General features: G+C 41.5%; 1 protein-coding gene across 1 annotated transcript in view; it reads left to right on the top strand.

Moving 5' to 3' along the window:
* pi4k2b (phosphatidylinositol 4-kinase type 2 beta) overlaps window positions 1-19,511 on the top strand; it is a 40,385-nt gene extending 20,874 nt beyond the window's left edge. The window contains exons 2-9 of the mRNA XM_055638134.1: window positions 279-479; window positions 7,179-7,310; window positions 8,028-8,181; window positions 12,965-13,032; window positions 15,535-15,634; window positions 16,669-16,802; window positions 18,382-18,441; window positions 18,841-19,511. Coding sequence (XP_055494109.1) covers window positions 279-479; window positions 7,179-7,310; window positions 8,028-8,181; window positions 12,965-13,032; window positions 15,535-15,634; window positions 16,669-16,802; window positions 18,382-18,441; window positions 18,841-19,014 — 1,023 coding nt within the window. The 3' untranslated portion in view covers window positions 19,015-19,511. The remainder of the gene's footprint in view (window positions 1-278; window positions 480-7,178; window positions 7,311-8,027; window positions 8,182-12,964; window positions 13,033-15,534; window positions 15,635-16,668; window positions 16,803-18,381; window positions 18,442-18,840) is intronic.
* Window positions 19,512-22,927: the final 3,416 nt, after the last annotated feature.

Here is a 22,927-nt window from a genome sequence, read left to right as displayed (position 1 = left end):
TCTCCAGCTCCCTCCGAGCCTTTTGGGCGGGTTCCTTGTCCTGCCAACCGAGCCTTCGCATCCATACATTCAAATGTAAATTGATATTCTGGCATTTAGTTTTCACATTAATCTTTCAACGTGATTTAAAAAAAAAATCCAGATTCTTTTTGAGAAAATAATTTTTTGTTACAGAAGAAAATGGTATTTGTCTAGTTTAGTTTTAAGTAGGCACAGAATTTTAGCTGTTGTGATTTATTTTGACATAAGTTTAAACATGATCAATTTTTTTTTTCCAGAGAATAATTGGAGTCTTCAAGCCAAAAACAGAAGAACCTTATGGGCAATTAAATCCCAAATGGACTAAATTTGTCCACAAGATCTGCTGTCCATGTTGTTTTGGCCGTAGTTGTCTTATACCTAATCAAGGTTACTTATCAGAAGCTGGTGCTTACCTGGTAGATGAAAAATTGGGGCTGGGAGTGGTACCAAAAACTAAGGTATGTTACTGCCATCTTTATCTTGGAGGTGATTGAAATGTGTCTAAATTTTGCATCATTCGGCAGGTGAACTCTTTAATGATGCAGTTGATTTTCTATGTAGGCATACATTTTTATGTCCACTTTTAGTTATCTTTTGTGTCTCGTTTGTTATAACATCTGTTACATTTCTGAGAAAGCACTATAAAACTTGGATTTTGTATTGTATGAGCTCCTATTTCTTGTATGGCTACCCTCTAGAGGATTTTGTTGCTCATCTTCTTAATGCTATGATTACTGGTTGGGTCCATTTAAAGCATTTTTGGTTGTAAGGTAGATAATTGTAACTACACCAGTATTGTTTTTTCCAAGTAATTTGATTTTTTAATAAAAGGATTTGGAAGAAATAAATGGCAAAGTGTGTGAAGTGGAATCTAACCCAAATTACTTTTGGGGGGGAGGGATGCAGGGCGGGGGCCGAGTGAAAGAGGAAGAGAAAGACTTCTTTGGTGTAGAGAGTATACACTTGTTTTTTTATTTTGGAACAATCTCGCCGTCTTGCAGATTGGCATAACTAAAATGAAACTACATGTTTTTCCATTAACAATACAAAGTTATTCAAATTAAATTACTTTACAACTAGATTTTACTTATCGGATACATTTCAATATTTAGAATAACATCTCGAAGAATCTAGTAGAATTAGGAATAGTAATTGGAATTATTTATTGTCACATGTGACGAGGCACTGTGAAATTCTCTGCTTGCGTACACAATGTATACAAATAGCAGCCACCTACGCCTACGAGCAGGCCGGCTCTCCCTTTTGTGTCTCCTTCCCCCCCCCCCAGCGATTCCCCCACGCAGGGTCCCCATTGTCCTTTGCCCACCCCCACCCTAGTGTTCATTGTTCTACCTCACGGCGATCCCCCCACGCAAGAGCGGAACTCGCTATCAAAGGGGGCAGGAGACACAATTTTTGGCGGCCACGCGTGCACACACACGCACGCGCGTGCGGCTTCAGAGGCTCAATCCAGTGCTAAATGCAGCTCAACTCTGCCTCTCAACGGGTTAACTACAGCCCTGTCCGGACTGACGGGACACCAGCGCTGCTTCTCCGCGCTGGCCATATTTCCCGCAAGCTCCGGGAAGGGTTGTAAGCTCACCTGGCGGGACAGGCAGAGTTAGCTGGGTTTAGCGCTGTTTCTCTGCGCTGGCCCGTCTGACTGCCGACCAAAGATCCTATAGCGGAGGATCTTTGCTGCCGACCTCTCTGGCCAACCGTGGGGGGGGGGGTACTCGGGTAGGGACAGGACAGAGCCGGCCGGGATCATCCTGGCTGCGGATGAAGCGCACGTCTGTGCAACGTCTCTCTCCTCCAATCACCGCGCTCTATCCTCAGTCCCACCCCCCCCCACATCTCCAATCATCGCGCTGAATCATGTCCCGTCCCCATTACCTGTCGACCGACGTCTCGCTCCTCCAATCGGCGCCCTCGATCACCGGATTTTAAAATCCGGATTACAAAAACTTTGGGGGGGGGGGGGGGAGGGGAGATGTCCCCCACCTCTCAAAACATGGAGGGGACATGTCCCCTCTGGCCCCCCGGGTTTTCTGCCCCTGCACCATGCCAGGTCCTCCATTGTTTCACCACCACCACCACCACCGAGGCCCCATCGTCGTGAGGCTTTACCACTGCCAAGGCACCACCACTGTCAACTCCCAACTTCACACATCCGTGTTGCCAACCCGGGCCCCAGTCACAATCAAGGCCTCCGCCGCGTTCCCAGTCCACAGGCGCACACGGCCCGTCGGGAAGAATTGGAATAAAATCAGTGTTCGGAATCAATAAATTGCAAATCTACATTCCTGATTAAGCACACAACTGAATAACCTGTGATCTACATTACTAAATCTCTAATCTTGACCGCTTTTGGCCCACTGTGCTGCGATTTCCGACAGAACGCAGCCACCTACGGCCGTCATTTTTGGCCACCTCGCTCAGAGCCCCCCCTCTGCCTTACGGGTGCGGAGGATGTTTCCCATCAATGACAAATCAGAGAGATAATAATGTTTTTTTTAAATTCACTATTCTCTCTGCTGCCCCTGCTGGAGGGAGGGGGAGGAACTATAAAACCAGGAAGTGGTGTGCCTCACTCAGTCTCTGCAAGATGGATAAGGCCATGGGTCACGTCTCTCTGAGCTCTGAATAACACTGAACAAATGTCTACACAACAGTGAGTACCTTTAATGTGGTTTGAACATGAAAATATGGTTTGCTTGAAGTAAAAAGGCACTGCCTGCAAATGGTTGTTTGGGTGCTTTGGCTTGAAGTTGAAAGGCACTACATATTGCAAATGGTGCATTGGGTGCGTTGACTTGAAGTTGAAAGGCACAACTTACTGCAAATGGTGGCTGAAAGGCACTACTTACTGCAAATGGTGGCTTGGGTTCTTTGGCTTGAAGTTGAAAGACACTTAGTACTGCAAATGGTGGCTTGGGTAATTTGGCTTGAAGTTGAAAGGCACTACTTACTGCAAATGGTGGCATGAAGTTGAAAGGCACTACTTACTGCAAATGGTGGCTTGGGTGCTTTGGCTTGAAGTTGAAAGGCACTACTTACTGCAAATGGTGGCTTGGGTACTTTGATTGAAGTTGAAAGGCACTAATTACTGCAAATGGTGGCTTGGGTGCTTTGGCTTGAGGTTGCAAGGCACTACTTACTGCAAATGGTGGCTTGGAAGCTTTTGTTTAAAGTTGAAAGGCACTACTTACTGCAAATGGTGGCTTGAGAGCTTTGGCTTGAGGTTTTAAAGAAATCACCATTCTCTCTGCTGCACCTGCTGGAGGGAGGGGGAGGGACTATAAAACCAGGAAGTGGTGTGCCTCCTCAGTCTCTGCAAGATGGATGAAGCCAAGGGTCACGTCTCTCTGAGCTCTGAATAACACTGAACAAATGTCTACACAACTGTGAGTACCCTTAATGTGGTTTGAAAATGAAAATATGGTTTGTTTGAAGTAAAAAGGCACTGCCTGCAAATGGTTGTTTGGGTGCTTTGGCTTGAAGTTGAAAGGCACTACTTACTGCAAATGGTGGCTTGGGAGCTTTGGCTTGAAGTTGAAAGGCACTACTTACTGCAAATGGTAGCTTGGGTGTTTTGGCTTGAATTTGAAAGGCACTACTTACTGAAAATGGTGGCTTGGGAGCTTTGGTTTAAAGTTGAAAGGCACTACTTACTGCAAATGGTGGCTTGGGAGCTTTGGCTTGAATTTGAAAGGCACTAAATGCAAATGGTGGCTTGGGAGCTTTGGCTTGAAGTTGAAAGGCACTACTTAAATGGTGGGTGCTTGAGCTTGAAGTTGAAAGCCACTACTTACTGCAAATGGTGGCTTGGGAGCTTTGGCTTGAGGTTGAAAGGCACTACTTACTGCAAATGGTGGCTTGGGTGCTTTGGCTTGAGGTTGAAGGGCACTACTTACTACAAATGGTGGCTTGGGTGCTTTGGCTTGAAGTTTAAAAAAAATCACATCCTCTCTGCTGCACCTACTGGAGGGGGAGGGGGCGGTGACTATAAAACCAGGAAGTGGTCTTCCTCAGTCTCTGCAAGATGGATGAAGCCAAGGGTCATGTCTCTCTGGGCTCTGAATGACACTGAACAAATGTCTACACAACTGTGAGTACCCTTAATGTGGTTTGAAAATGAAAATATGGGTTGTTTGAAGTAAAAAGGCACTATCTGCAAATGGTTGTTTGGGTGCTTTGGCTTGAAGTTGAAAGGCACTTCTTACCGTAAATGGTGGCGGGTGATTTGGCTTGCAGTTGAAAGGCACTTCTTACTGCAAATGGTGACTTGGGTGCTTTGGCTTGAAGAAGGGCACTACTTACTGCAAATGGTGGCATGAAGTTGAAAGGCACTTCTTACTGCAAATGGTGGCTTGCGTGCTTTGGCTTGAAGTTAAAAGGCACTACTGCAAATGCACTTACTTCCTGTTTGCACTGTATATTGATTTTAGATAAAATGCTACCACTTACAGCTGTGATTTTTGGCCATCTTACTCTGCTGAGCAGGTGCAGAAAATTCTTCGCATCAATGAAAAATAAAAATGTTATTAGTGTTTAAAAAATGTTGAGAATCTCTCTCCTGTCAATCACGCCCTGAAATCCACACCTTTTCCGGTGGGAGGGGGAGGGGTTATAAAATCCGGAAGTGTGGGTGTGGCTCAGTCTCTGCATGATGGGAGAGGTCATGACTGAGCTGTGAATCAACTGAACACACTGAATGTCTACTGAACTGTGGGTTTGGTGTTTTATGTGGTTTTATGGTGGTTTCACCCTGCATGAAATGGTATGAAGCTGCATTTGAATTTGGTGGCCTTGCACCCTGCTTGAAGTGGAATGAAACTGCACTTCAATTTGGCAGCCTTGCATCCTGCTTGAAGTGGTATGAAACTGCACCGAATTTGGTGGCCTTGCACCCTGCTGAAAGTGGTATGAAACTGCACTTGAATTTGGTGGCCTTGGATCCAGCTTGAAGTGGTACGTAACTGCACTTAAATTTGGTGGCCTTGCACCCTGCTTGAAGTGGTTGGAAACTGCACTTGAATTTGGTGGCCTTGCACCCTGCTTGAAATGGTAGGAACATGGATTTGAATTTGGTGGCCTTGCACCCTGCTTGAAATGGAATTTCAAGGAATAGTCACGAGTCAACTGCCAGCCCACCAGCCGTGAGTGAGCTGCCAGCAGATCAGGCTTGAGGGACTGAGCTGCCACCCCAAGAACCCATATCAGCACTCCAGAAAGCCCCCCACACTGGCCACCAATATTGGAATTGGTGGAGAGGTGGAATATTGCGTCGGGGGACCAGCCCTCCCATGTGAACATAGTCTAGTATTTTAATATAATTTGGCTGCGCATTTAAAATTAAAAATAAAACGGCATCAGCATTTATCACCTTTTTTAGATTTTGCTTGTGCTAGCATAAATTTTTCATCAAGCCTACCAAATGTTAGTAAGGCCACAAAATAAGTGAAGTATCCTCAACTTGTTAAATAATGTGACTATCTCCTTTATCGGTAAATAACAACTTTTAAATCAGTAGTGTTTTTATTGCATTTCATACTGGCCATTATTAAAAATAAAATCTTTATCAGCTTTATACTTCTAAGCCATTAACAGCTTTATAAATTGTAGAATTCAAAATTAAGCACATTATCCCAGTTCAGCCTATAAACTGTTTCGGATCATTTCTTTCCTAAGTTTTATGTCTCCATGTATGCATTTTTTAATTTTTTAATTATTTAGGTTAAATTATCTTCCTTATGACCCCACCAGTTTTCACAGTGTTGACCAAATTGTGTCAGCTGCAAATAGCATATAATGAGTTCTGGTAATGCAGTTAAGTTATCATCAAAACAGAACGTCACTGTCCTTTCCCTTGGACTGATATACAGTACATTAACTACCACTTAGACATTTTAATATATTCACTCATATAGTGCAATAGTTTTGAACTCTATCAAACAAATCTACATACTGGTTAGAAATCCACAGTGTCCACTGTTTCATTCTGAATTTTGTCAAAAGACAGAATTGGTATCTGAGCCATAGGTTATGGCTCCACGAGAAAACATTCTTTATTGGTCCCTTTCTCTAACTATCGTATCATTTTACCCTGTGGCGGCACCTGATAGCACCAGAGGGTGGCGTCTTGGTGGGGGAGGCGCTAGTCACGGGGTCGTTATCTGAGTTGTTATTTAAGGCCGGGCAGCGCCCGTGTCAGCTGAGGGGTAGGGAGCTGTAAGCAGAAGAATAAACACGTCTAGAACACACAACTTGTGTCCGACTAGTTTTTGGCTGGATTCCTGCCAGTCCCCGCCACATCCTACAATTTTAATTTGTGGTCCAACAGAATTTGGAATTCTCTTTAATGGTGGATGGTTATCTTTCTCCTTTCACCTTGCCCTTTCTTTAGACCTTTACTGAACATTATTTAACTTGGTTATCACCCTTGTATTTTTCAAAAGCTACTATTGTCTTTCATTTTACCACATATATTTACAGTTATGTGGCTTCCAGGTGCCTTTCCTTTCCCCTTCAAATGAAGATCTATATATCTGGTTATTACTTGAATGTTGTATGTTATCACACACTTTCTAACTATTCATCTTTCAAACAACACTAATTTAAGTTACAGCTGCTTGTTTCGATCATCATTTCTTACATATGTCAGCTGCAATGTATTGAATTTATAGTTTACCAATATCTCTATGATCTTTCTCTATATTACAACTTATTTCTGCTCACCATTCTCCACACCCCATAGATACAAACGTAGACTTCTGATAGCCTCTATTGCCTTTCATCTCCCTCCTTCAATCCATGATTAGGAAACACTTTCTGAACACCTCCATTTTAGTTATTACACTTGTTTGAAAGCTCATTTTTAAATTGACTTTTTGATTTGTTCATCCCAAGCCTAAACTTCCTTCATTCCACCCTCATTTTAATATTATTCTATATAGTGTGTGTAAGTTCACTTGGTGCCACTAGATGGCTGCCATGTAAAAGAAATGAGTACAATCTGCAGGAATGAGAATCCTTTCTTGTTCCATCTCAAGTGCTTTTTCACAAATTTGGGACTATATGGGACCTGCTGCTTCATTTTCCAAGTAAAACTGAATGTGTCTAATTTTAAACATGCTTTTATTTTTTCTATGTAGGTAGTTTGGCTTGCAAGTGAAACATTCAACTACAGTGCAATAGATAGAGCAAAATCCAGAGGAAAGAAATATGCTTTAGAGAAAGTGCCAAAAGTTGGTCGCAGGTTTCATAGAATTGGGCTGCCTCCAAAGGTATTAATTTTTTTACATCTTCAGTAGGTAATTTTGAACTTTGTTATTTTATATTGTTTTCCTGAGTAACAAACAGAATAAATGACCTTTTAAAAGAATTATCTTTAGATGTATGTACATATATTGTATTATAACAAATTTAGAAGTAACAATATACCTTTTGTCAAAGATTGAGTTATTGCTGCTTTTACCTTTTCTTTCGACCAAAGTGATTCATTTTTTAACTTTTAAGATTATAGGAAGATAATGTTCGCTGGTACTTGTCATGTGGCCAAGCTTTGCAAGTGCATTGACAAAGCTTGCAAATAATGGATCATAGGCACATAGTATAGTTATACTTAATTTGTCAGATACACGGACAAAAAAAGAGCCAGTGTGCAAGATGATAGTCTATATTAATAAACTAACATTTTGGTTTCATAGGTTATTTGAGACCCTGCAACTTGACCTAATTATTCTTTACACTGCCAATGTTCAATCAGATTTGACTTTCACAGTTGTTTCAAATGATTTAAGTGTTCTACTGCTGGTTAATGCATTTGGTTAATTTACTTGAGACTGAGCCTCCTCAGGAATTCGTTCCTGATGCTTATTAATCTTTGTACCTTTGTATAATTGCATGAATTGCTAAAGGACTTTCTAGGAGGCATAAAAACAAATGTTAAGTTTTTTTGAAATCTTTGACAATATTCTACTGCTACTATTCTACTACTTTAGGTTGGCTCCTTTCAACTCTTCGTAGATAGTTACAAAGAAGCTGACTACTGGCTCCGAAGATTTGAAACTGACCCATTGCCAGAAAACACACGCAAGCAGTTTCAGTCTCAGTTTGAGAAATTGGTGATCTTGGATTTCATCATCAGAAATACAGGTGAGCATTAAAAAGAATTTTAAAGTTGAAATGTGAGCATTGCTGTTTTAATTATTCAAAGGATCTGATTAGTCTTTAAATATATTTATTACATTTAAGTTCTGTTGGCCTAAAAAATTAATTTTTTACAGGTTCTATCCTTCCAAGTTTGGGTGCGACTATCATTAAAGTGGAATGTTGCACTTAATTGTTTGATCTTTTTTGTCAATCAACCTTTCCTAAATCAAGCAGCTCAATTAATTGGCATTGGCAATGCATCAAATGCAATAAGCCTGAGTCTTCATGTATCAAGTGTTCTGAGAGTATTCTGGTGCATTTAAATATATGCATTTTCTGATTAAATACCCCTTTTTATCATGCCAGTTTGGTTTGAATTAGTACCATTATGTCCAGTGCCATAAAAATGCCAGAAATCAAACTTGGAACATTGCAGGTAATGATGAACACTCATTTTTGTGTTTATCTTGCATGTGCATATTTTACAAAATATTATCCCTGCAACAGTATTAAAATGTAACCACTTGGTGGGGCTAGTAAGAGTGATATGATTCTTTCCTAGTGGATAGCATGTGAGCCCATTGAATTTTCTGAGAGATATGAGACTGAGAGGCTGGAACCTTGAGCAAAAAAAACAAAGTGCTGGACGAAGTTAAGTAACATCTGTGGAGGGAATGGACAGGTGGCATTTCAGGTTGAGACCCTTCAGTCTGGAATAGAGAGAAAGCTTTATCTACACTCTGCTTCAGTCTGAAAAAGGGTCCCGACTTGAAACGTCATTTGGCCATTCCCTGCACAGATGCTGCCAGACCCACTGAGATCCTCCAGCAATTTGTCTTCTGATAGTTGTTCTGCTACTTATTTACAGATTTTCACATTTGTTATGTTAGACATTCAAGCCTGATAACCACTTCACAGCCACCCCTTTAGTTGGCACATTATTCACTATCCTAAAAGTTCCTTTTCTCCATTGGTGATGTGTCATGATTGGATTGCATTAATTTGTGTAGATGGCATGCAATTACTCACTCGGACTATCCAGACAGTTGCTCCCAAACCAGTAGTCTCTCTTACCGTAAAGGACAAGAAAAACAGGCAAACCAGAATGCCCCAAGGCTTTTTGACTTGACACTGGCTCCGAATGAGAAGCTGTCTGGGAACTCTCCTCTTCTAGAATTGGGTATGAATAATGGTTAGCCTTGCCTTTGACTATTTCCTGAAGTCAAGTCAAGTCAAGTTTATTTGTCACATACACATACGAGATGTGCAGTGAAATGAAAGTGGCAATGCTCGCGGACTTTTGTGCAAAAGACAAACAACAAAACAACCAAACAAATTATAAACACAATCATAACACACATATTCTTTTACATAATAAATAATGGAAGGAAAAACATTCTGTAGAGTTAGTCCCTGGTGAGATAGGCGTTTACAGTCCGAATTGCCTCTGGGAAGAAACTCCTTCTCAACCTCTCCGTTCTCACCGCATGGCAACGGAGGCGTTTGCCTGACCGGAGCAGCTGGAACAGTCCGTTGCAGGGGTGGAAGGGGTCTCTTATGATCTTGTTTGCTCTGGATTTGCACCTCCTGTTGTATAGTTCCTGCAGGGGGCTGAGTGAAGTTCCCATAGTGCGTTCGGCTGAACGCACTACTCTCTGCAGAGCCTTCTTGGCCTTGGCAGAGCAATTCCCAAACCAGATGGTAATGTTCCCGGACAAGATGCTTTCCACCGCCGCTGCGTAGAAGCACTGGAGGATCCTCGGAGACACTCTGAATTTCCTCAATTGCCTGAGGTGGTAAAGGCGCTGCCTTGCCTTACTCACGAGTGCTGAGGCGTGTGATGCCCATGTCATATCCTCAGAGATGTGGACTCCGAGATATTTAAAACAGTTCACCCTATCCACAGGAACCCCATTTATCCTCAATGGAGTGTACGTCCTTGGATGATGTGCCCTCCTAAAGTCCACGATCAGCTCCTTCGAAAGATGTATTGATAACAAAAAATTGGCAGCTTTCCTCTTTGGGATTTGGATGTTGCCCCATTAACTGCAAATGTTATCCTTTATTGCTTAGGCGATACCATGAATGCTGCCTTACTGGACATTTCATGGAGAACATCAAAAGGTTAAACTGAAATGTTACTTTGGATCAAAAGGATTAACAGATAATTAAATTTAGATATTTATGGTAGGGTATTTGTAGTTAAGTTCAAGTGAGTTTATTGACATGTGTCCCTGATAGGACAATGAAATTCTTGCTTTGCTTTAGCACCACAGAACATAGTAGGCATTGACTCCAAAACAGATCAGTGTGTCCATATACCATTATATAAATATATACACACATGAATTGATAAAGTGCAAATAACAGATAATGAGCTATTAATGTTCAGAGCCAAGTTTAATTTAATGGCTGTGGGGAAGTAGCTATTCCTGAACCTGGTCGTTTCAGTCCTCAGGCTCCTGTACCTTCCACCTGAAGGTAGCAGGGAGATGAGTGTTTGGCCAGGATGGTGTGGATCCTTGATGATACTGCCAGCCTTTTTGAGGCAGCTACTGCGATAGATCCATTCGATGGAAGGGAGGTCAGAGCCGATGATGGACTGGGCAGTGTTTACTACTTTTTGCAGTCTTTTCCTCTCCAGGGTGCTCAAGTTGCCGAACCAAGCCACGATGCAACTGGTCAGCATGCTCTCTACTGTGCACCTGTAGAAGTTAGAGTCCTCCTTGATAAACCGACTCTCCGTAATCTTCTTAGGAAGTAGAGGCGTTGATGTGCTTTCTTTATAATTGCATCGGTGTTCTCGGACCAGGAAAGATCTTCAGAGATGTGTACACCCAGGAATTTGAAGCTCTTGACCCTTTCAACTATGTTGATACAAACGGGACTGTGGGTCCCCATCTACTACTTCCAAAGTCCACAATCAGTTCCTTGATTTTGCTGGTGTTGAGGGCCAGGTTATTATGCTGGCACCATATGGACAATTGCTCGATTTCTCTTCTATACTCTGACTCCTCCCCATCAGTGATATGTCCCACAACAGTGGTGTCGTCAGCGAACTTGAGGATGGAGTTCGCACTATGACCGGCTACACAGTCATGAGTATAGAGTGAGTACAGCAGGGGGCTGAGCACGCAGCCTTGAGGTGCTCCCATGCTGATTGTTATCGAGTCTGACACATTTCAACCAATACGAACAGACTGTGGTCTGAGAATGAGGAAGTCGAGGATCCAATTGCAGTGGGATGCACAGACCCAGTTCTGCGAGTTTTGTAACCAGCTTGGAGGGGATGATTGTATTAAATGCCGAGCTGTAATCAATGAAAAACAGCCTGACATATGAGTTTTTGTTGTCCAAGTGGTCTAGAGTGTAGTGGAGAGCCAGTGAGATCGCATCCACCGTTGATCTGTTGTGGCGCTAAGCGAACTACAGTGGGCCCATGTTTTTGTCGAGGTAGGAGTTGATTTGCGCCATGATCAACCTCTCAAAGCACTTCATCACCACAGACGTTAGTGCCACAGGTCGATAGTCATTAGCTGTTGATTCCAGGAGAACGCAGGTCCAGGGAGAGATGGTTAACTTAAGAGCAGGTAGAAACACTATAAACATTCAGCAGACCAGGAAACATCCGTGTAAAGAGAAACAGATAATGTTGAACCCTTTGTCCTGAAACATTAAAGGGCCTATCCCACTTGGGCATCATTTGCGTGTCACGCAGGTGATGTGCGACAATTTTGAGAATCCCAAAATCCTGGGGCGCTGCCGCCCGTCTCTGCCTACGCCACCACGTCTCATCATATGCCATGCACGCCTTGCGTGGGTCGTGCGTCGTGACGCGTAAATGATGTCGCTTAAATGATGAACAAATAAAGCCCAAGTGGGGCAGGCCCTTAAATCCCTTTCCACAGAAGCTGCCTGACCTGAGATTTTCTGACATTTTGTTTTAATTTCCCATTTTCAGCATCTGCTGATTTTGTTTTGATCTCAAATTTAGATTTAATCAGTAAACACGATACAAAGCAGTGGAATGAGGAAATACAAATATTTGAGGATATTAAAGAATATTGTTTAAATATATTTTTGATGCAAATTAACTTTGAAATATTTTTGATCAAAGTTAAGGGCCTCAGTGGTGTATCTTTTTCTACATTAAAGGAATTGTAATTAATTCTGGTGATTGGTTAAGGTATCCTAGCTGTCATCAGACTATTGAATGGACATCTCATAAGTTGAGGGTGTAGTTCCAATCTCCCATTCTACCTCATTGACGCCCTTGCATTCCTTTTCCTATCTGCACCTTCTTTGTTACTGTTATGCTACAATGCTGTACACTATTCTGCACTCTAGTATTTTTATCTTTGCACTTCTATTGTACTTGTATATGGCTTGATTTACTCATGTATAGTATGATTTGACTGGATATCATGCAATGCTATTCACTGTATCTTGGTACGTGTGACAAACTAAACCAATACCAATATCAAGGTGTGTGTTGTCAATTTCTTAATGCTTATCTAGTTGTTTTAAATTGATTGCAAAGTTAAGAGAACCAAATTAGGGATTAGCATGACAAGATAAATTTAAAAATAGCAAAGCTGTGCCATGACAGCTCTAAACTCAATGTGCAACTCACATGATTGAGTGTTTAGCTGAATGGAACTACCAATTCTGAAATAAATCTGAATGCATATTGGAATAGTGTTTTTTTTTGTTGTTGTTGTTTGGTAAACAAAATATTTGGATACCAGATTAATTGACTAGCTTCACTTTTCTCCATTCTCCGCAGATAGAGGCAATGATAACTGGTTAATGAAATATGAAAAACCAGAAAACAGAACAGAGTTTTGTGATAAGGTGGGTGCTGGAAATTTTCATAATGCAGAGATCTTTTAACATATAGTATCTTGTAATTATTTTTTATTGGAGCAAAAAACTTCCAAGCATGTTTTTATAGCAAAATATGACTGAAACATTTGTGTAGAAAAGTTATGAAATATTTTATGGGCCTATTAAACAGTTTTTCAGTTATTTCTAAGATTTTTGTGTCCAATTGATATTGTTAGTCACCTGCAATGTTTTGGCCTGGATGGTATCAAACTGATGTTGTTGGAGTTTCACGTATCCAGACAAGTGAGGAGGATTCCTTTGCATGCCTACCTTTAGGGTCAGGTAGCGAGTCACTCACTGCAGGATACTCATTGGCTGTAAAGGCCTTGTAGCCATGTTATTTATGTGGTTGATCAATTTGAGTTTCAGAATGATGAATGTGGGGAGGTCTGCTACGGTAATGCTTTTGAATATATATGTGGATTGTTATGCAGCAAGGAAATAGACATTTCAATTCTGCATTGACCATCAAGCATGCATTTGCACTAATTCTATTATATTCCCTGGCCAATTCTGATCATTTTCTTCCAGATGCTCACACCCATCAACATGCCAGGGCCACGTTACAGTGGCCAATTAATTACAAGGAAATTAAAAGTAAAACACTTTTAATGATTAAAGTTTACCTGGACTAGGATTGTTTTCTTTGGTACGAGGATGCTTACAAGTTCACAAGTTATAGGAGAAGAATTAAATTCAGCCCATTGAGTCCACTCTACCATTCAATCATGGCTGATCTAATCCCATTCTAATCAATAATTTATCTATCTATAAATAATAGATAGCCTTAAAAATATCCACTGACTTGTCCTTCACAGATTAATTACCCTCTGACTAAAGAAGTTCCTCCTCACCTCCTTTTTAAAAGAGCTTCCTTTCATTCCTAGGATATGACCTCTGGTCCTAGACTGTCCCATCAGTAGAAACATCCACTCTGTCTATGCCTTTCATCATTCTGTAAGTTTCAATGAGGTCTCCCCCCCTTCAACCTTCTAAACTCCAGTGAGAAGAGGCCCAGTGCTGTCAAGCACTCATCACATGCTAACCCACACATTCCTGGAATCATTCTTATAAACCTCCTCTGGACCCTCTACAGAGCCAGCACATCTTTGCTCAGATTTGCTTACAGTACTCCAAATGCAGCCTGGCCAGCGAATTATTAAGCCTCAGCATTACATTCCTGTTTTTGTATTCCAGTCCTCTTGATATAACTGATATATTGATTGCTGAGGGAAGATTTATTGAGCCACATAAAATATTAGTGGCTGAGGAATTGTAAAATAAGGATCTATTTCTTTGGAGCAGAAAAATCACTGACAAGAGGAGGTTTTTTCATACAAAGTTTGATGGTCTTCACCTCGCCTTACATTTAAAAAGACTTGGAGAGCAATAGATTTGACACAAAACCACAGGCAGAGCCCGAGTAACTGGCCTGAGATGAGCAGTGCAGCAGAGGGAGAGATGAACCAATCTTCTAGGTAATGGCAGTGGGAGAAGGAAGGAGGAAAAAGCCACTATGGCAATGTTGAGGTGTGATGAGAGCGAGGAAGATTAAAGAGTGGATGTCATCCATGTGGTTTGGTGAGTGAGGGCATAGATGGGGATTAGGAGAGCAAAAGGGGAAGCTGGAGGAAGAACCAGGGAGTAGGGCAAGGGAGGTGAGATGGAAAAGGGGGACAGATTTTTCCTCCTCCATTGTATGCTGCCCACTTCCTTCCTCACCTCTGTTCATTTGTACAAACCAGGCATAAAGATCGTGAAGCAGATACGCATCAGAGGAGTACAAGCAATCATCAAAGCTTATTTTATGCCTTTAATATTAAGGAGTCTTGATTTTTAAATAACGTCGCTTTAATCAAGGAGGGTTTTATAGGAAAGAACTGCAGATGCTGGTTCATACTGAAGATAGACACAAAATGCTGGAGTAACTCAGGCAGCATCTATTGAGAAAAAGAATAGGTGCTGTTTTGGGTCGGAGCCCTTCAGAAGGAAAGTGAGGGGTTGGGTGGGGGGGGGGGGTAATTAACAAGGCAAGAAAAGGCCAGAACAAATCTGAGCCGGCAACAGATGACCTCGGGAAGAGTGCATCCCATAATAGCCCATTGTTATCGTGCTATCCAAGCGAGGGAAAGGTGGGATAACAAGGGGTATACAAAAATGCAACCAGTTGAACTGGTAGGGCGACTAGGATAAGGGGGGGGTTTGAGTTAGTTGAAATTGACGACATCAAGTGCTGGGTTATAAACTGCCCAAGCAAAATATGAGCTGTTGTAAGTCTGTATCCTGTATCTGTTTGATACTTGATTAGAGTTTGTAGGAATTGTAGGGTCGCTTTTTATACACTTTCTTCATGGGTATTTTTTTAAGTGGAATTGTCAATATTACCAGTGGTTTATTAAAAAATTTAAAAAAACTTTCTATTAAATATTCAGAATTTGTTGAAGTAAAATTGAAACTATCCATTTATAGGACTCTAAATGGACGCATTGCCAAGAACCAATTATTAAAATTGCAGCCATTGATAATGGATTAGCTTTTCCATTCAAGCATCCTGATGAATGGAGAGCATGTAAGCATACCTAATGTTAAAAGCTATTTTATTCACATGTTCTGAGTAAAACATTTCTGAGATTCTGTAATCTGTTTTTAACATTCTCATTTTTTGCACATTTTTATAATTTGTGATTTTCTCGTGTTTCAATATTGAGAATATTGTACATGATCCTCTTGTAGCCATTTTAGAATTGTGCCCCTCATTTACATAGCCTGTCATTCTCTAACTATTGGTAGTGGTATAGTGCAAACATTTTTAATGTGCTATCCAAGCAAATCATACAATTCATAAGTGCTTTAAGCTAATGCTAGTGAGAAAAAGAATGCTGAATATAGTATTTCAGCTACAGAGAGAGTACAGATTTAAAAATAATGCAAGGGCTGCAATGAGGTAGTTTGGGAGATCAGGGGGTCATCCTTGGCATATGAGGGGTGCATTCAAGAGGTTGACAAGCTGTTCTTGAATCTGGTGATGCATGCTTTCAAGATGTTGTATCTTCTGCCCAACGGGCAGGGGAGAAGAGAATGGCTGGATCTTGAGCGGTCATTGGTTATGTTCGCTGTGGGCAGTAGATGGGGATGGGAGGTATGAGATCAAGAACTAGGGGACATGGACTGATGGTGACTTTCAAAATCAAACCTAACAAGATTTACTTTTATACATCATGTGATAACAATCTACAATACATGGCCCGTGATGGTAGAATGGTCAGATTTAGTTGTGGTGTTCTAAAGGGAAATAGATCCATATCCAAAAAGAACATTGTGTTCTGAAGGTGTAACTAAATTCCTAGCCATATGATTACTGAATAATAGAACAATTATAATAATCTGTGAGGAATTTAGTTCACAGAAACTGAAATTCTTGGAAGCACAACAGGTTGGACAGCATTTATGGAAAGGAGAGTAACTGACCTTTCAGTTCAAAGATCCTTCATCCAATGTCAACTGACCAGTTGCATAGTTCCATCACTTTCTATTTTCTGTTCAGATTATCAGCACCTGCAGTTTTTCTCCAACATTTATTCTTCACCTTCCCCGTTGCAACAGATCCGTTTCATTGGGCATGGCTTCATCAAGCTAAGATTCCTTTTTCACAGGAGACGAGAGACTCTGTACTTCCCCGAATTTCAGATATGAATTTTGTACAGGATCTCTGTGAGGATCTCAATGAACTCTTTGAGGTTTGTTTTATGTTTTCAGTATTCTTGTGTTTAAAATTAATTATTCCTAGAAGGGCAATTCCATCAGAGAAATGCGAGACTTGGATCGGTTAAATTAAGTAATAACTCCATTTTGTTCTGGTGTCTCTTTTTCCCCCCTGATTTCCAATTCATTTATGTTGCTTTTCTTGTACTTTAAAAGAGAGTTGATCTCAATGTCTCCATCACAGGAGATAGACTATCAACTGACGTCTATTATAAACCTACTGACTCTCACGACAATATAGACTACACTCCATTCCACCCTGCTTCCAGCAAAGACTCTGTATCTCCTACTCAAAATTCCTCCGTCTACGCTGCATCTGGGCTTAAGACGAGGTATTCCATACCAGGACATCAGAGATACCCTCTTTCTTTAGAGAACAGGCGTTCCCCCTCTTCCATCATAAATGAGGCCCTTGCGTGTGGCTCCTCGGTACCCCACAGCACCGCTCTTGCTCACCCTCCCCGAGTTGTAACAGGGACAGAGTCCCCTTAGTCCAGGCCTTTCGCACCATCAGCCATCACATACAACACATAATCATCTGACATTTTTGCCACCTCCAACGGGATCACACCACTTGTCACATCGTCCCATCTCCACCCTTTTCTGCTTTTCGCAGAGACTGTTCCCTGGTTAACTCATCCCTTCCCACTCAAACCACCCCCTCCCCAGGTACCTTCCTCTGCAACTGCAGGAGATGCAACATCTGTCCCTTCTTCCTCGATTCTGTCCAAGGACCCCAACAATCCTTTCAGGTTGGGCAGAGGTTCACTTGCACCTCAGCCAAACTCATCTACTGTATACATTGTTCAAGGTGTTGACTCGTGTACATCGGCGCGATCACGTTAAGCTGAACACCATCGCTCAGTCCACCTGGGCCTATCTGATCTCCCAGTTGCTAAACACTTTAATTGCCCTTCCCATTCCCATACTGACCTTTCTGTCCTAGACCTCCACCATGTGAGGCCAGATGCAAATTAGAGGAACAGCACCTCATATTTTGATTGGGCACCTTACGGCACAGTGGTACGAATATTGATTTCTCTAACTTCAAGCAACCCTATCTCCGTCCCTCCCCCACCCAAGTCTTTGTACTGGCTTCAAAGTTGTCTTGTTGATTCTCCTTGTCTGTAACTCATTTTCACTTAGACCACAGCTAACAATAGCCTGTCTCCTTTATTATCTTTACTTTTTTCCATATCTTTCATTCATTTGTTCTGTACTCACCATCTATCTCTCATTTCCCTTTCCCCTGACTCTGAAGAAGGGTCTCGACCCAAAACGTCACCTATTCCTTTTCACATCAGATGCTGTCTGACCCACTGAGTTCCTCCAGCTTTTTGTGTCTAATTTTGATGCTAATTGAATGTACCTCTAAGAAATAGAATGAATGTTTCTTGCAACATTCAAAGAATGAGGGAATTTGTTGTTTTTAATGTACTAATGATTAAGCTTTTCTATTTGTTGTATAAAGATCATGAGCTAAGTAAAAATCCCTTCTGGTAGGAATGTATTTGTGTTTTTTAAATAATGTTGCCACTAATACACTTTTTGCAGACTGACAAAGGATTTGACAGAGCTACTTTTGAACTACAGATGTCAGTGATGAGAGGACAGGTAATAATTGTATATGATTCAGTCAATGAATGGTGGGCTTTGAATTTGGGATGAAATAACTTGCATTGAAATCTTGAACATTGTCTCTTTTGAACTGCTAAAGTTATTTTGTTTTATCCAAGCAAAAATGTCTTTGACTGTATCGTTATCTATCTGGAGAATTAACTATATTATTCCCTTCAATATTTGTGGAATAGTTAGCATGCTATCCTGTTTACCTTCAGTACTGGACTCATGGATAAATGAAACCTATGATAAACTTAATTCATACTGCCAATCTGTTTGACCGATTATTGTTAACCATAGTCAACTAGTTCAATTGAGGTAACTCATGAAACTGATCCATATTTATAAACTACAAGGAATTGTAAATTATGCACCTTTTCTTTCCTGGTTTAGATTTTGAACCTTACTCAGGCACTTAAAGATGGCAAAAGTCCCATTCAGTTGGTTCAGATGCCTCGTGTGATTGTGGAACGAAGTAGTTCTGGAAGTCAAGGCAGGATCGTTCACCTGAGCAATGCCTTCACTCAGACATTTCACTGCCGGAAACCTTTTTTCTCATCTTGGTAATGAATGTATAAAAGTTACTGGCCTTTTAAATGATTTCTAGCTGCCTGTTTCATACCACTTTAAAAATGCAATAAGGTGACAGTGAAAGGGAGAAAACTTGAATTCCACGTGTCGCCTTTTAAAATGTGAAAAGGTGAAAGTTATCTACTGTAATTGCCAAAAATAATAGTTTTGGTGTAATTATCAGATGTTAGATACTGAAAGTAAAGTTTACAACTTTTTCAGCATTAAAACGAGCAATTTTTAGTGTCAGGAAACATGATATACTGTCTTAATGTATTTTTATAAGATCTGCATTAAATTTTTTCAAATGAGGCTGAATTATATATATGGGCAGGGGTATTCTATAGGGAATTTCTTGAATAAATATGTCTGTTTATAAGTTAAGACCAAAAGCTTTAATTTCGTACAGAGGGTGAGAATGACTTTGTAACTAGCACTGATGATCACTGTATTTGTTAAATTTAAAAAAACCATTAAAACAATGTTGAAACCAAGTTATACATTTGAATAGTTATTTCCTGTTTGTTGCAATTGAAATTATTGCTTCCCATCCACTTCCTAGCTATAAACGTTTCTAGTTTTGGTCACTCGGTGTGATGCAGGGAGACGTGAGAAAGAGGGAGGTGGTGGAGAGCAAATCCTGGCTGAGTTGGTAACGTCTTCCACAAGGTGCACTAATGAGCTCCTCTTCACCAACTGCTGCACTATCCAGTTGATGCGGCTATTGGTGCGTCTCATGCTGTAGCCCCTGGCTGACATTAGTGTTTTCTTCAGACAAACTCCAGGATACGCTCGGCCACCGTGGAGCTCCCATCTTGCCAGCTGCCACATCTTGCCTTGTCAGTCATCGCTTTGTCCATACCACTGCTCCCCCTTCCACTGCCAGATCCTCATTCTCCCGTCGCTTTGTTGGACATAGCGGCTTCAGGGGAGATGGAGGAGGGGAAGCAGACAAAGTGACAGCCAATAGGAAAAACCAGCACCTGGTGAGAGTAGAAGGTACCCGACGGTGACCAAGCGTGTCCTGTCAGCCTGAAGAAAGTGCGCTCGGCCACGGGCTACATACGCCGCAACATCTGGATGGTGGCAGCTGGTGAAGGCTCGCTGGTGCAGACCTGCAGCATCGCCGCTTAGTTTTAAGGTGAAGTGACACAGTGCATGAGTAACTGAACAGACTGAATCAGTCTGAAAAAGGGTCCCGACCTAAAACGTCACCCATCCATGTTCTCCTGCTGAGTTACCTCAGCTCTTTGTGTTGTTTTGTGTATTAACCGACATCTGCGGTTCTTTGTTTCTACCTAATTTTTAAGGTAATTCCAAATTGTGTAAAATCTGACCTGCACAAATTGCACAAGGGTTTACAGAACATACTCTTGCGTAAGTTGGCGAGTGTATGTATAGTTAATCTAAGTATTGAGTTCATTTTTTATGCCTTTTTCTGGAGGTCATGCAATATTTATAGCATATTTATAGTCATACAGCACCGTCTCAAACCTTTCAGTCCAACTCATCCTTGTTGACCAAGATGATCCATTTTAGCTAATCCGATTTGACTGCATTTGTCCCATATCTCTCTGAACCATGCTTACCCATGACCATGTCCAAATGTTGTTGTTGTACCTGCCACAACTTGCTTCCTCTGGCAGCTTGTCCCACAATCCTATTTATATCAAATGGAGAGAATCAAAAACTTCAAATTCCGGGCGTGCATATTTCCGAAGATCTTTCCTGGTCCGAGCACACTGATGCAATTATAAATAAAGCACATCAACGCCTCTACTTCCTTAGTAGATTACGGAGATTCGGTATGTTAGAGAGGATTCCCTTGAACTTCTACAGGTACACAATAGAGAGCATGCTGACAGGTCGTGTGTGTGTGTATATATGTTTTTCCCCCGTTTATTATATTATACCGTGTACTATGTTTACATATTCTGTTATGCTGCAGCAAGTAAGAATTTCATTGTTCTATCTGGGCATATGACAATAAAACACTCTTGACTCTTGACCCTCTATGTGGAAAAACCTGCGCTTGGATTCCTAATGAATCTTTCCCTCTCGCCTTATACCTACAGTATGCTCTCTTTCCAGATTCCCCTACCCTGGGGAGAAAGACTGCTTTCACCCTATCCCACCCATGATTTTATCAGATCACTCCTCATCCTTCTGCACTCCAAGGAATAAAATCCTAGCCTGCCTAACCTCTCCCTATAAATCAGGGTCTTGCTTCCTAGCAACATCCTCATAAATCTCTGCACCTTTTTGTAGCGTAATGATAGCTTTCCTATAGCAGGGTGATCAAAACTAAACACAATATCCCAAGTTTGGCCGCACCAATATCTTGTGCAACTATAACAGAACATCCCAATTTCTATACTCCATTACCTGACTGATGAAGGCTAATGTGCTAAAAGCCGCTGCCTTCACCCTATCTGCCTGCAGTGCTGCTTTCGGGGAACAATGTATTTGTGCTCCCTCTGCTTAACAACACTCCACAGGGCCATACTATTCACTGTGAATGTCCTACCCCAGTTTGACTTTCCAAAATGCAACTCATCAATTATTTGAATTAAATTAAATTAGCCATTTCTCGGCCTATTTACCTGGGTGATTGAGATCCTGCTGCAATTCTTGATAACCATTTTTACGGTCTACAATGCCACCTACAATTTGTTTTTAATCTATTCGCTTTTAGGCTTGGAGTACCTATTAACAATTAAGAATTGAAGTTTTGCATGAAGAAAGTTGAAAATAAATTAAATACTAAAATTGAATCTGAAGAACAAGTAAATACTGCATAGTCGACATGGAAAAGCAGAAACTAATCTTGAGCAACGGACAAACTGCTAAAGGAACACAGTGGATCAGGCAACATCTATGGAAGGAATGGACAGACAACATTTTGATTCAGGCTCGGGAGGTGCCTGACCTGAAACAGTGTCTATTTCCCTTTCACAGATGTTGCCTGACCCGCTGTGTTCATCCAGCAGTCTGTTTATTGCACATATTAAACTCTCATGCTTTTGATTGTAATTTTAAGCACAAAAGTACATAGGTTTAAAATAAATCATCATCCTGGGCTGGAATTTGCAGAAAAACAAGGAACTGGAAGGGCGACCGTCAGTCACACAGACACAGATGGACAGACACACGCACACACACATAGATACGCATACAGACGGGGAGAGAGAGACCCACAGACAGACACAAACGCACACACAGACAGACACACACACAGACAGACACAGACAGATACACACACAGACAGAGAGACACAGACACAGACAGACAGGCACACAGACAGAGACACACACAGACACACTCATTGCAGAGCCAAGGTGATACACACCGCGATGAACAGGAGGGTTGGCGCTGTAATTAAGACGGCTAAAGCACAGTGTATGGTAAATCCTTTAAAAAAAAAAGGGGGGGGGGAAGGAGGAGTAGAGACAACTTTTTCCCCCAATGAGCCAATGAAATTCACCGGCCAGCACCGGCTCCAACCTACAAGAACCTTTGACCTCCTGGCGACCCACTAGGATCTCCTGGAGACCCACCTACGGCTCGAGAATTCTCGCTGATCTCCATGGTGACTTCATTCTTGTTGCCGCTAATTTTTCAACATGTTGAAAAATTCTCAGCGACCATAATGAGGCCGCGACTAGTTTCCAAAATGTGGGAACTCCTCACGACCATGAAGGCGACTCCCCGGCAACTAACCGTGAACATGTGACGACAATGTGGCCACTGCAAAGTCTTCTGCAGTCGCCTAAAAAGTCACCTAAGTGGGACAGGTCCATTAGTCATTTCCTGGGACTTAAGTGACACTGCCATGTGTGTTCTCTGTAAAGAGCTAAATCATTGCTTCAGCACTATAAAAATTGGTGATTGCAAAAACACTGATACTTAA

Source organism: Leucoraja erinacea, chromosome 1 (assembly GCF_028641065.1).
Source record: "Leucoraja erinacea ecotype New England chromosome 1, Leri_hhj_1, whole genome shotgun sequence".
NCBI lineage: Eukaryota > Metazoa > Chordata > Chondrichthyes > Rajiformes > Rajidae > Leucoraja > Leucoraja erinaceus.
The sequence above is the reverse complement of the archived record's forward strand: the minus strand, read 5'-3'. Positions and strand labels throughout refer to the sequence as shown.